The following is a 14,263-nucleotide window of genomic DNA, read 5'->3' as shown; positions in this document are numbered from 1 at the left end:
TAAATACTACTGAAGGGAAGGAAGATTCCCGGCTCGGTCATAGTCGCGCTCCTGCTCCGAGGTAGGTAGTCGGTTCGGAGTGATCTAAGACCGGGACAGTCGGTGTGAAGCTCAGACTGAAGACTTCAGGTCGTCTCACTATTGTCCGACCAGAAACAGATAGCTCGACCACTCACATCTGTGTCACCCGTTACGGGAAAACTTAACTCAACAGGACAGGTCTATTGCCCACCTCGGAGCTCGGAGTGGAGATCTCCAAAATATTCAACAGACAAGTAAGGCCGAGTCACCATGAGCCCAGACCAGAGTTCGGCTTGGACTCAGGACGCAGTCTCCGTTGGAATAACTCAATGACAAAAGCCTATGTATATGTTGATCTAGGTCCGAAGCTCAAAGTCAGGACCTCTTCGGCCTGAGATCCCGAGCCAAGACTGAGATTGGACGTGGATGCTCCATGCGTTAAAGTAAAAAACTACCTTAAGCAGATACGACCGATTGTTTCAAAATTTAAAAAAAGGTGTAAGGTCCGACCTGGGGTGTCAAATCGAGTGGGGACCTAAGTCATCAAGTTTCCAAGCTCCGCCGTCGGTGCCTCCCATTTACCTGAAGCCCAAAACCATTTGTTCTTCCAGTCCTTGTTAGATGACGAAAGATTCATGACCAGCCCCGACCCCTTGCTGCCTCAAGTTGCGAAGTAGTACCACGACTCTTGGCTGTCATGCTTGACCAAGTACAAGCTTACAAACTTCTCTAGTGTCAACTCTGGGTTCCCAACTTGACACCAAATGATGAAGGAAGAGATCCAAACCCTCCCAGCGTTGGGGGTGAGTTGGCAGGGAGCTAGTCCCAAGTAAGCAGTCAGGGCTCGGACAAAGGGGTGCATGGGGAGTCGGAGCCCACATTGCAACGCACAAAGAAAAATGACAACTTCCCCTTCAGCAGGTGCATCGAAGGTGTCGAGGGGCTCTGACGCCCTTATCTGCACGAAGTTTGGGATCTCAAACTCTGAGCGGATCCACCCCATTTGGGACTCCGTTAATATGGAGCTTCCCGGGATAACCTCCGAGGCCCGCCCGCTCGCAAGCATCTCGGCGATGCCTATAGTCAAGTCTCGAGGGGCTCGGGTGGCCCTCTTATTGCCCACTCGATGAGTCCTAGCCCCCGCCTCCTTGTTTCTTCGGGGCAGAGGGAACAGAGGCACTGCTTCTAAAGGGCCTTCGAATGCCCCTCTCCTGTCATCCGAGCTTGCCGGCTCGGAATTATCATAGTCTTCTCGGATCATATCCATATCAGACGACATTCCGTAGAAGCAAAGGAAAAAGAAGCGACGCTAAAGGAAGGGAGGAAAGGCTCAGTGGATGGCCACCGAAAAATCCCTGATCGATCGGAATCGCCTTGCCGGAAGCTTCAAATTGGCTGGAATCACCTTCGCCGAAAATCGCCTCCTCGGGGAACCAACATCTACGTGAATTCATAATGCAAAATAAGGAGCGTTTGCAAACGCCGGGGATTATATTGCTTGGGAAGGATCTTTACATTAATGGCGAGGCATATGGCCGCAGCGAGCCGACTCGGGACACACGTGGCCGCATGCCACTAGTCTAAGCCTGCTAGTCGCGTGCGTTTGACAACAGTGATGAACTCGGGTAGTAGAAGCGGCGCCCAAACAGGGGAAACGTTGTTTAAACTTCCCCGGGGCATACGTGGCGGTCACCATAGGCCCAACGATTATTCAAAATCTTAACCGTCGCCACGCGTCTGTTGGAGGTTAACCCGCGGACAATTATCCTAACAACAATTAGCACATGAATCATAATTGCAATTGTACGCGTGAATGTACGACAAGGGTAACCATTGATCTTCCGCATATATTTACTCTCCGAGTTCGTGTCCAAACTTGGAGAGTAGGGGGCTTGTTATAGGAAGATCCGAGCCCTTTCAATTTCGAGGAGCGACACCACCTTAATCTGGTCGGATACATAAGAGTCAATCTGGAATTGTAAATGCTATTGAAGGGAAGGAAGACTCCCGGCTCGGTTACAACTGAGATCCTGCTTCGAGGAAAGTAATTGGTTCGGAGTAATCCAAGACAAAAGCAGTCAGAGTAAGGTTCAAACCGGAACTTAATTACAAGACCTCGGGCTGTCCCACTAATGCCCGACCAGAGACGAATCATTCGACCACTCACAATTGTGTCACTTGTAGCAGGGAGACTCAACTCAAGGGGTTAAGCCCGCCGCCCATCTCGGAGCTCATAATGGAGACCTTCGGAATATTTGACAGGCAAGTAAGGTCGAGTCCATAATGAACTTAGGCCGGAGCTCGGCTCGAACTCAGGATGCAATCTTCATTAAAATAATTCAATAGCAAAAGTCCATGTGCACACTAGTCTAGGGCCAAAGCTCGGAGTCAAGGCGTCCCGAGCCGAGGCCGAGGCGGGGCTTAGACGCTCCATGTTAAACTAAGAAGTTATCTTAAGCAGACATGACCGATTGTTTTGCTCATAGATATGCACGATATGCTACACGATCCTCGAATTTCGGATAATATCTCCACGATCACAGTATCTCGCTAATTGAGTGAATCGTGCCGAGATTAACGAACCCAGACCGTCCGATAGTCAGGTATAAAAACAATAAGACTCCATTGCTACAGGTACGTGACATCTTGCACTCTCTTACTACACCCGAACTTAGGCCCTGATTCCCTTGACCTGACTTAGGCATCATAGGGTCCCCTGCTTAGACCAAGGTGTCCTTTGCTCATTGCGAGTGTGCAGATTCAAGACGCTGAAGCGGTTCGGAGTTCGCGGGTCAGAGTGGAGAGTCATCCAGGTTTATTATTATTATTATTATTGCTTGTCACTTTATGTACCATGAGAGAAGTTATGTAACATGAGAGAAGTGTGGTCACTTTTTGTAACATGGGGGGAAGGGTGAGCGTGAGTGAAATTCAACCCGTACATCACGTGCATCACCCCTTGTTTATGCTTTATCCTAAAGGTCAAGCTGATTCAACACTCATCAGGTGGATCACTCCAAAATATTATGCCTAATAATCACTAAATTCACACGATATAGCTCAACTGAAGTTCGGAAACTGAAATACTTTGATTTGTGGGTAATTAGTTTATCCTGATGAATGGATTAGCTTTATGGATTTTAACTTCACGTAAAGTATCAGTACTGCGGCTGCTGCTTGAGTGTCCAAGGCATAAGACATTTTATTTCTCTACAGTGGGCAACACCACATTTTATAGGCCCATGAGCTTTGGCCTGAAACGCGGTTTCGCCAATGAACCCAACACAAGCCAGCTAGCTGGTTTTAAAGCTCTCTTTGCCCTACCATGATGACATTAGTTTATTCATACCATTCATGAATTTTTAAACTTGCTAAAAAATGAGGCAGATCCAAAGTTCAAGTGGATTACAGCACAAAAAACAGAGGGGACAATGACATCAGTGCTAAAACCTTCCTCGGGCTCACAAGTCTTGTTTATTTGTCATCTGACCTGTTCTTAATGTCACATAGACTGAATGATGTGAAAATATCTGCTTGATTTAAAACTCATGTAGGCCTTGAGAAACTTTCAATGATAAGAGTTAAATCCCCATTATTTCTTATGGTCTCACCTACTTGTGCTTTGAATCCATCTTACTTTTGCGATCACGCCCTAAAAATGAGCTGGCAAAATGGACAGACTGGCATAGGTAAAACAACATAAATTTTGATGAGCCTATAGAGCTTTGACACCAGCTGCTGGCTGGTGATCGGTCATGGCCAAACCGTGTCCTTGGCCCTCGCGCGGTTGGGTTGCCTACTGGCACTGTCCAAAATAGCAAAAGTTTAACGGTTCATTCTCTCCATGGAAAACTTGTCATAAGGATCGTTCATTTGTTCATCCGCCAAAGACAATTTATTCTCACTGAATGGATGGTTTGGATCAACCATGATGGGTTATATCTATTGTAGTGGGGCTTGAGGAATACGGTTTCAGGAGTTTCAACGAACTACTGAGCCAGTCTTCTACATTCCGACGCCGTCCATCCACCAAAAAGACCAAAAGACTCGTGAGTAACAGTGGAATCAATAGTCAACATGGACGCGGATTCCCTGCTAAGGGCTTTCGCAGGAAGTTTCTGCTCCGTGGACCTACGTGGGGCCATCGTGATTTTGTTAATAACTGAAAATTTCACAAATTTGGATTGAACATTACAGAAAATTATACTCAAGTGAACCGAATCCAATACTCAAGTGGGCCGAAAACGTAATAATTGAACATACACGGTTGAAATATTCGTAGGGCCAAAGAAGTTTTGAATCAGTCTAGCACCATTCCATTAGTAATGACACTATGAACGGTACAGGTGGTATATCAGAATCACTGTCAATCTCAGGGAGGTTTCAACCGTAGAAATTTCCCGACCCACCTTTTCCTTTACCGTAGCATACTTGTATTCGGCTTATTTTTTGCCACTGGTCCTAAAATGATCTCACAAAACGAATGAAGGTAGTTAATTTACCAAAAACATCATGATGGCCCCACATGGGTTCCAGCGCAGGAACCAAGTGCGAAAGCCTTTCTCAGGAAATCCGCGTCCAGTCAACATGCCATGGGAACCATTGCCTAAGACTCTTGTGATTGTTAATCACCATTTAAAAGTAGTGGGGACTATTTTACCTTTTAAAAGGCACAGTCGTACATTAATCTAGACCATCCAAATCCCTTGCCCAAATTTAGATTGAGCATAACAGAAAATTAAAATTGAGAAAATGAGAGTAAGCATTTACTTTTAATCAGCTAGATTAGATCACTTAATATCTTACATTTAGCCATCTATTTAATTGCAAGGGTCAGATTGTGCAGTGAAACTCTAAAAGTATGGACAGCGGTGCATCAGCGCCACGTAAGAGATCAATGATTACCATTTTTTAAATGGTGATAAACTATTAGCCTATCCTCCATAATCAAGAGTCAAGCGTTGGTGCTAAGAATGATAGTTCCCCACCATTTTCAATGGCAGTGACTCCTCCTTGATGAGCATGGCTTAGCTGTACAGCAATCTAAACCATCCGAATCACTAACCCAATCACGGATGTGAGCATAACCTAAAATCAACATGAGGAGATGATAACAATCATGTTGTTTTATTAAGAAACTACGTTTTAGCACACCACGTCCCACCAGGGCATTTAGAAAATAGTGTTGATGGCCGGGCTGGTGAAAGATAAATGCTTGTGGCAGTCTAGTTTGCATGAGTCTCATTGGATATGCTAAAAGCATAGTGTTATTGTCCAATCTGGATACGTGGCCACATGTAACAAACAGTCCGATTTTAGTTAAATGTATGTAGTTAAATTAGGTGTTGACGTAGGGAAGAATGTAAGGTTGAGCATCATCTTCCTAAGGGTAGTTAATTATTCTGAATTCATGGAATGTTTCTGTACTCCTCACAGAGGAACCTCGAATTCACGAGGAAATCTACTGACTGAAAAGGAAATCTATATCTTACTATGGTGGAGGGAAACGAAATCAGCTTACCTTGATGCCTTTTGTTCCTTTAATGCTCTTTGCCCACTTGTTTCCTTCAACCTCTTCTTCCTTCTTCTTCTTAGATACTTTACAGAAACTGAATAACAGAATAACACCGATAACTATAGCTGAGAGAACTATCCCGCCAATGGCCGCACCAATGATGACACTGGCATGTGATTTTTTCACAGGTCTTCTGCAAACAACATCCAAAGGCGTCCCACAAAGTCCCGTATTATTAGCAAAGCTAATGGCCAGTATTGATTGCCGCTTATAAAAGGGAGGAATTGGTCCCGACAAAGAATTGTTGGCGACACTGAACTGAGACAACCGATCAAGCCGGCCGAGTAGCCAGGGAATCTGACCTGTAAACCGATTGTTTTGGAGATCAAGTGTATTCAGGTAGCTACAATTCCCAAGGCTATCCGGAATAACACCGGTGAAATTGTTATAGGAGAGGTCGACGGTTGTCACGTATGGTATTATTGAACCGATTTTATCAGGAAGCGGTCCGAAGAGGTCGTTTGTAGATAGATCCAATCCTGTCATGCTCGTGCAGTTCTTGAGAGCCACCGGGAACCGACCTTTGAGGCCCATGTTCGAGAGCCGTATGTTTAGGACCTTGTCTTCATCAAAATGCCAGCATTCATATTAAAAATAAAAAATAAAAAAATCAACAGACGTGTGGAAAAAGTATGGAATACAACCATCATAGAGTTCCTCAACACAGGATCTATTTATAAGTCGGGTGTTCACAACAGTGGACGCGGATTGCTGTCCCCAGGCACAGGAAGTTCCTGTACTCAGAAGCTGTGTGCCCACAGAGATGCCTGTGACAAATCCACTCCGTCCATCAGTTTCAGAAGACCCAAAATGAGATGAATCTAATAATCAGGCCGATCCAAAACTCATGTGGGCCATACCACACCAAACAGCAGGAATTGAACACTCACCAATGGAAACTTTTTTGGGGCCACAGAAGTTTTGTGATGATATTTGTGCCTACACTTTATCTGAGTGGCAGTAACCATATGAACAATTTGGATGCATGGCATATAAACATCGTGGTTAGCTTTGGTGTAGCCATCATTTTTAAATTCATGTCCGAGTGGGGTCCAGCTTCATGCTTCAGTGGTAAAATGGCTCTGTTTCAACATTGAGGCCAGGGATCAATTGCCCAGTGGACCGTTCAGATTTTGTGCCCATGACACGTGCAAAAGTGCACATGGGTGCTCACATAAGAAGGTGTGCAGGTGAGCATTCCTTTATTTTATATATATATATATGGACATGGTTCTAAGCGGTTTAGCTATGTGGGCCCCACCATGATGTGTGTCAAACATTTACCCCATCAATTAGATGCAACATTCCATTGTGAGCCATGGTCTTAAAAATCAAGTCAATCCATGACTTGTGCAGGCCACACCACATATAAAAGTTGAGAGGGGTTGCCCTCCCATTAAAACACTCATAATTATATTTTGGGTCCACCGAGATGTGGTTCACAAATCTAGCCCATCCATTATGTGTGTCCCAATTGGATGAGGGGTTAGACTAAGTTTCAATTACATAAAAATTTCAGGTGGGCCCACCAAGTGCTTTTATATGTTTTAGGCATATCTTCACATGAGTTTAGATGGTATGGCCCACTTGAGATGGGTATAAGCATCATTTTTGTTTTTTATCATAATTTAAATCTGAAGTATATGTGTACGGTGTTGATGTGCGTCATACATCATGGTGGGGCCAACATAGTGTGTGTGTGTGTGTAGAGTCATGCTCCCCTGCGCACCTACGCACGTGCGCACCTTTGCACACGTGCCATGGGTGTCTAATCTGAACGGTCCATGTGATGTGGAATCCCATAAAACCCCATGGGACAAATTTTCACCCCGATCTAATATTCTGGTGGGCCATAGCAAAGAGAAATGCAAATCAAGGGAGGAAACTGTTTTCATTTTTCATAGCCCATCAAAGTTTTAGATCAAAGTAAAACTTGGTCCGGAGGGTTTTACGAGGTGTTGCTTCACATGAACGGTTCAGATTTTGGATCCACATCACTTATGATGGGTTCTCAAAAAAGTTCGTATGTAGTACGTACAAACTGGTTCGCAGGTGAGCGTTTCCGTATGTATGTATGTATGTATGTATGTATGTATGTATATATATATATATATATATATATATATATATATATATATATATATATATATATAAATGCTCAGTACCTCACCTACGTACCCACTGTGGTCACTTTCTATAACACGAGGGGAAGGGTGAACGTGAGTGAAAGTCAATCCGTACATCACGTACATCACCCCTTGTTTACGCTTTATGCTAAAAGTCAGGCTGATTCGACACTCAGGTCAATCACCCTCACTAAATTCACACGGTATAGCTTAATTGAAGTTTGGAAACTGAAATACTGTGATTTGTGGGTAATTAGTTTATCCTGATGAATGGATTAGCTTTATGGATTTTAACTTCACGTAAAGTATAAGTGCTGCGACTGCTGCCTGGGTGTCTAAGCCATAAGACATTTTATTTCTCTACAGTAGGCAACACCACATTTTATATGCACATGATGAGCTTTGGCCGTGAAACGCGGTTTGGCGGATGACCCAACACAAGCCAGCTAGCTGGTGTCAAAGCTCTCTAAGCTCTACCATGATGAATTTGTTTCATTCGTATCATTCATCAATTTTTTTAAACTTGTTTTAGAGCATGACCTAAGATATGAGGCCGATCCAAAGTTCAAGCGGATTACACTAAAAAAACAGAGGGGACAATGACATCAGCCACTAAAACCTTCCTAGTGCCCACAAGTCATGTTTATTTGTCATCTGACCTGTTCTTAAGGTCACGTAGACTGAATGGTGTGAAAATATCAGGTTGATTTAAAACTCATGTAGCCCCTTAGAAACTTTCAATGATAACAGTTCAATCCCCATCATTTCATATGGTCTCACCTACTTACACTTTGAATCCATCTCACTTTTGGGCTCACGCCCTGAAATGGAGAGACTGGCATAGATAAAACAACATAAATTTTGATGGCCATACAGAGCTTTAACACCAGCTGCTGGCTGATGATCGGTCACGGCCAAACCGTCTCCTTGGCTCTCGAGGGCTTGGGTTGCCTACTGACGCTGTCCAAAATACCAAAAGCTAAACGGTTCATTCTCTCAATGGAAAACCCTTTAGTTTTAAAATACAATCAGTTCATCTGCCAAAGTAAAATGATTCTCACTGTTTGAGGAATACGGTTGTAAAATTGAGGAAAGAAATTCCTACCGTTGATACCTTCCCGAGCTCCACCTTGGTGTTTATATGCTATCCAAATCGTTTATAAGCTCAAGCGGATTTCCTAAACCTAAACCTAAACCTTAACCTTAACCTATTCTCAATTCCCTAAAGCTATAACCTATATACTATAACCTATAACTTAAACCTAAACCTTAACAAACCTATAACCTAAACCTTAACCTTAACCTAAACCAAAACCAAAACCTATAACCTAAACCTTAACCTATAACCTATAACCTAAACTTATAACCTATTACCTAACCTTAACCTTAAAATAAAACCTAAACCTAAAACCTAAATGTATTCTCAAATCCCTAAACTTAGACTTACACCTAATCCTAATCTCAACTCCCTAACCCTAAACTTGAAAACCCAAACCTAAACCCGATCCCGAACCCGAACTCGATTGCTGTAATAATGTAATCACATGGCAACAAACAAGAATATATCCCTTTTAACACTTGCCCCCTTTTACAAAGCTTTAATTTTAGTTGTTGTTTCTATTAATTGAAACACTTTTTTGCATTAATTTGCTCATAGTAGTTTTATTTTAATGATCAGTTTTATTTTAAAAAAGTGCCCACTTTTTTTAAAGAAGTTTCTGCAATTCTTAATGATTTTAAATTATAATGTTTTGTTGGTTGAATATTTTTTTATTAGATGAAAGACACAAAAAGAAAATTGTTGCTGATTTGTTTCCTTTTTTTTACTTATGATGTTAAACTTATATGTATTATGCGTGGATGAATGTAATGTGGATAGTGTTTGGATGGATGTAGTTTATGTTCGGATGGATTTACGTAGTTTGGGTTTAGATGGATGTGAATGTGAATACGATGAAATATATTATATAACAGGTGTATATCAGGAAGAATACGATGAAATATATTGTAACAGGTCAAATTTGAAAATGTCCTTTAAGGGTCATAAGAGACGGCCCATAGCAGTCCTTTTAAATGATGGTCCATAACCGTCCTTTGAAAGCTCATAAGAGACGGTTCATAGCAGTCCTTTTTAAGGCTCATAAGAGATGGTCCATGACAGTCCTTTTTAAGAACGGTCCATAGCCGTCCTTTGAAGGCTTATAAGAGATGGTCCATGATAGTCCTTTTTAAGGACGGTCCATGATCGTCATTTTAAAGGACGACCGTGGACCATCCTTTGAAGGCTCATCAGAGACGGTCCATGACCGTCCTTTTTTCGTCAATAAGAATGACGGTTTTCGACCGTCCTTTAAGTAATACGACAAGTCAAAATTTGACGGCCCATGCGACGGTCCATGACCGTCCTTTTTTGTCATTTGAGACAGTTTTGGACTGTCCTTTTTTTGCTGCTTTGGCGTAGTATCTTATACAACTATTGCAGGCCATACAATGATCGCTTTAACCTGTAAACCTTATTCTCTACTACCTAAACCTTGAACCCTTTAGATTTATCAATGCATCCACGTCCTCTCAAAAAAATAATGCGGGTAGCCTTAAGTAGAATAGAACGTGGAAATGTAATGTGATAGTAGGATGGAGATTCCATGGAGATTTAATGAAGAAAATGGGTGAAAAGAAGGAATATGGATGATAGAGATGAGTTCGGACGTGTATTTGGGTTAAGGGAGAGAATAGAGTGAAATTGATAAAGCAGGGGCAGTGAAATTGTTTTGGATTAATTCCCTTTAATTCGCGGTGAATTTACTTCATTTCGCAGTCAGTTCCCTTTAATTCGGGGTGAATTTCCTTCACTTCGTCGTGAATTTCATTCAATTCATCTACTTCGCGATGAATTTTCTGAAATTCATGGTCAATTCCATTCACTTTGTAGTGAATTTTCTTCACTTCGCGGTGAATTTCCTTCACTTTGCAGTCAATTCCATTCACTTCAATGTGAATTTCAGTCACTTCGCGGTCAATTCCGTTCACTTCGCAGTCAATTTCCTTCACTTCAAGGCCAATTTTATTCACTTCGTTCACTTCGCGGTCAATTCCATTCACTTCGCGGTGGATTTCATTTACTTTGCTGTCAATTCCATTCGCTTCATGGTGAATTTCCTTCACTTTGCCTCCAATTCCATTCATTTTATTCACTTCGCGGTCAATTCCATTTACTTCGCGGTCAATTTCCTTCACTTAGTGGTGAATTTCCTTCACTTCGCCGCCAATTCCATTCATTTCGTTCACTTCGCGGTGAATTTCATTCACTTCACGACAAATTTTCTTCACTTCATGGTCAATTCCATTCACTTTGCGGTCAATTTTAATGGCTATGGTTATGGCTACGGTTATAATCTGTGAGACTCGACCCGAGTTCTTATGTATGCATGTGTGTGTGTGTGAATATGTATTTCGTGTATTTTAGTCTCGCGGTCCTACAGGTCAAATTCTGATGACCTGCGACCTTCGGATAGTGATTGCGGTCACCCTTGAGTTCGGTCATATAGACTTGACTCGGATTGACCCAAGAACTATGCCATTACGACCACATCATCGCCACAGTTCCAGCGCCGCATCTCATGCGTAAATCCGACGTGTCCATCAAAAGTTATGGGCCGCGCATTATTTGGACCGTTGATTGCATTTTTGGTGAGACCCACCTGATTGCATGTTTTTCCATGTGCACTATTCCCCATGTAAGCTACCTTTAGCCTAGCAATGATGACTCTTTTCTCAAGAAAACCATAATGAGATTAGCTTCTATAGGCAATGATGAGCCACCCTATCCCATGAGCAATGATTGTTTTCTCTTTTCAAAAACTCATCTTTTTCTAAGAAACTAATCATTTCAACTCTACAAACTCTCTCATCTCCCTCTCTCTTTCTTCATTTCTCTCTTCTCCTCTTTGCAAATGCCCTCCAATGTCCACCATTGCTGAACTTTTCCAGCCCTCTTTCCTCTTCTTTCGCCCTAGATCTAACCATCAAAGATCCATCATCACCATTGAACCTCCTTCCTTGAAGCTTGAGGAGCATGGTGGTTGAAGAATCTTGAAGATCCAACAAGTGGGTGAGCATGTAGGATAGATTGCATGGTTTTTCTTTAAAAATCTTTTATTGTTTCATATGGAGAGTGTAGAACTCACCACATCAATGGTGAAGGTCCACCACTCCTTGGATAAGGTTTTTAGCCATCACTTGCATGCATGCGATCTTGATGGGGCCATTCTCCATGGACCCCATCTTGATGAGATTTCCTGTCTTCTTCTCTTCTCTCCTTTCTGTGGTTTGGATGTGATGATTATATGGCCCACCTGATGTGCCATGCAACTAGGATTTTCAAATTTTTGGGACATCCAGGCCCAACTGTGTTGCCTAGTTTTGCTACTTAATTTAGAAGGCCTTTGGGCCTGATTTTATGAATTTTCTTGGGGAGGGGTTGGGCCTGGGAGTTGTGTGACACATCAGGGTAGACCCCACCTTGTGGAATCTATGATTTATTTAACATTTATTAATTTTATGGGCTGATCTAGACGGCAACATGTTGCTGTCCAGATTGCTGATTTTTTTTTTTTATGATGTAATGTATGGGTTGTAGGCCTTGTTTGTGGTCTCTTTTTCCTTGATTTCTTAGACTTCTCTTTGAGGTGTGGACCCCACCTAAAAGTATGTTAAACATCACCTTCAAATGTCCCTGTTTGATCACCTAAAAGGGTGGGCCAAGGAGGGTGGACGGTCCAGATTTTTCTGGACTGTCCAGCCACACTGTTTGCTGGAAAATCATAAATATCAGCCTGATTTTGAAATGATGGGCCACCTTTGTGGACCCCACCTTGTTGTATAATTGTATAGGAAGGTTGGCCTTACATTTTTTTCAAATTTACATAGGCCTGGGCCCACTCAAATGGGGTGTTAAAGTCAGGGACAGCAGCATTGCTGTAGCAGGAAAATAAAAAAAATACGAACCTTGCTGTCCATAAATTGCAGGAGTTGAATAAAATATTTTTTCTATCCCAAAAATTATAAATTTTTGCAGGGGGTGTCCCACCCATCGTCGGACCTATCCACACAATTTTAGGGCCAAGGGATCCCATTTGGGCATCCAAAAGGGTGGGCCAACATACTGGACTGCCAGAAATTTCTGTTGTGCAGTCCAGCAACATAGTCCCATAAAAATAAAATTTTAAAAAATACTTTCTAAGAAGGTGGGACATATTTCTAGATCCCACCTTGTTGTAGGCTTGATGAGGGACCTTGAGTCCAAATTTCAGGAATTTTGGAGGCCCAGAACCCACCCATTGGATGGCCCAAATTCAGGACAGTTATATTCCAACAATATTTCACCCTGTAATGATTGTATTCTTTAAATTAATTTAAACACTTTTGAGTATCCTAAAATCATGAAAATTTACAGAGAGGTGGTCCACCCATTGTGGTACCCACATACAAATATTTGGGGCTAATGGAGTCCTGTGCATATCGTGGCAAGGGCCCGACTGGCCCACCATGTTCGTACGTCCAGATTAACCAGATTTTCTGGATAATCTGTTTTAGTTAAATTAATTAAAATACTTTTTACCGTCTAAAAATCATGAAATTTTTTAAAGTTATGCCCCACCTATGGAAGGACTATCCTACAAATTTTCATGGTCATCGGGCCTCTGTACTGACCGTGGTGCGGCCTGCAAATTTGGGTCAGTTTTGGGCCAAATACCCAGGCCCGTAGGACTACCCACCACGGGATGCCCCTACCTTGGGCTGTTGCTGGGCCTGTATTCCAGCAGCATGACCAACTTCTAATGTGTGTTGTGCATTCCCCTCTCATCCGGTGGGACCCACTGTGATATGTATGGGTCACCATGGGCCAGTAACCCATCTGAATTAAATAAATTTCTGGATTCCAGCAGGCCCAAGAAGTGAGTGGGTTGGAATTCCAGCAAGAGGCCCAAATTCGCTCCATAGTTGATTATTTTGGAGCTGTTGTGGCCCACCAGATTTAAGGGAGTGTTGCACACACTCCTTGCCTTATTTTCTTAGACATTTTTAGTCGTAATTAGTTCCTCTTAGGGCCCACCTTTGTGGTGATGTTGGGGGTTAGCCTTAACCAGATTTTTGGTAGTTTATAGGCCCAATGGGCTGGAAACCTATTTCTTGAGCCCAAGATCATGCAGGGCCTGACCTTATTGTTTCACGGGCCCAACGGGCCATCTACAGGCTGATCGTGTATATTTATTAGCCGTGATGCCCTCATGAAATGCTTAATTATGGGCTGACTTACGGGGCCCACATAAATGTATATTGTGGAGGGCCTTGCTAAGTCTTTGGGCTGATGTGGCAAGGCCCCCACTGTCAGTATAGGCCTTAACCATATGTATTCTTGAGCTTATGGGCTGCCCTCAAGTCCACCATAATGTATGAATTGGATGAATTACTGGGCTGCCCATGAAGCCCACCACAATATGTGGAATTATGACCTTTGTGGTTGGGCCCAAACCTTACT

At 42.7% G+C, this 14,263-nt stretch overlaps 1 protein-coding gene across 1 annotated transcript; it reads right to left on the bottom strand.

Annotated features, from left to right (window-relative positions):
• Nucleotides 1-1,422: 1,422 nt before the first annotated feature.
• Nucleotides 1,423-6,184, bottom strand: LOC131238944 (probably inactive leucine-rich repeat receptor-like protein kinase At5g48380; the record flags this gene model as incomplete). Its single annotated transcript, XM_058236522.1, has 2 exons — nucleotides 1,423-1,461; nucleotides 5,543-6,184. Coding segments are annotated over 2 exons (681 nt in total), but the record flags the coding sequence as incomplete, so codon positions are not given.
• Between the last annotated feature and the right edge of the window lie 8,079 nt (nucleotides 6,185-14,263).

Source organism: Magnolia sinica, chromosome 3, assembly GCF_029962835.1.
Source record: "Magnolia sinica isolate HGM2019 chromosome 3, MsV1, whole genome shotgun sequence".
NCBI lineage: Eukaryota > Viridiplantae > Streptophyta > Magnoliopsida > Magnoliales > Magnoliaceae > Magnolia > Magnolia sinica.
Note: the sequence above shows the minus strand (reverse complement) of the source record. Positions and strands in the feature narration are given on the sequence as shown.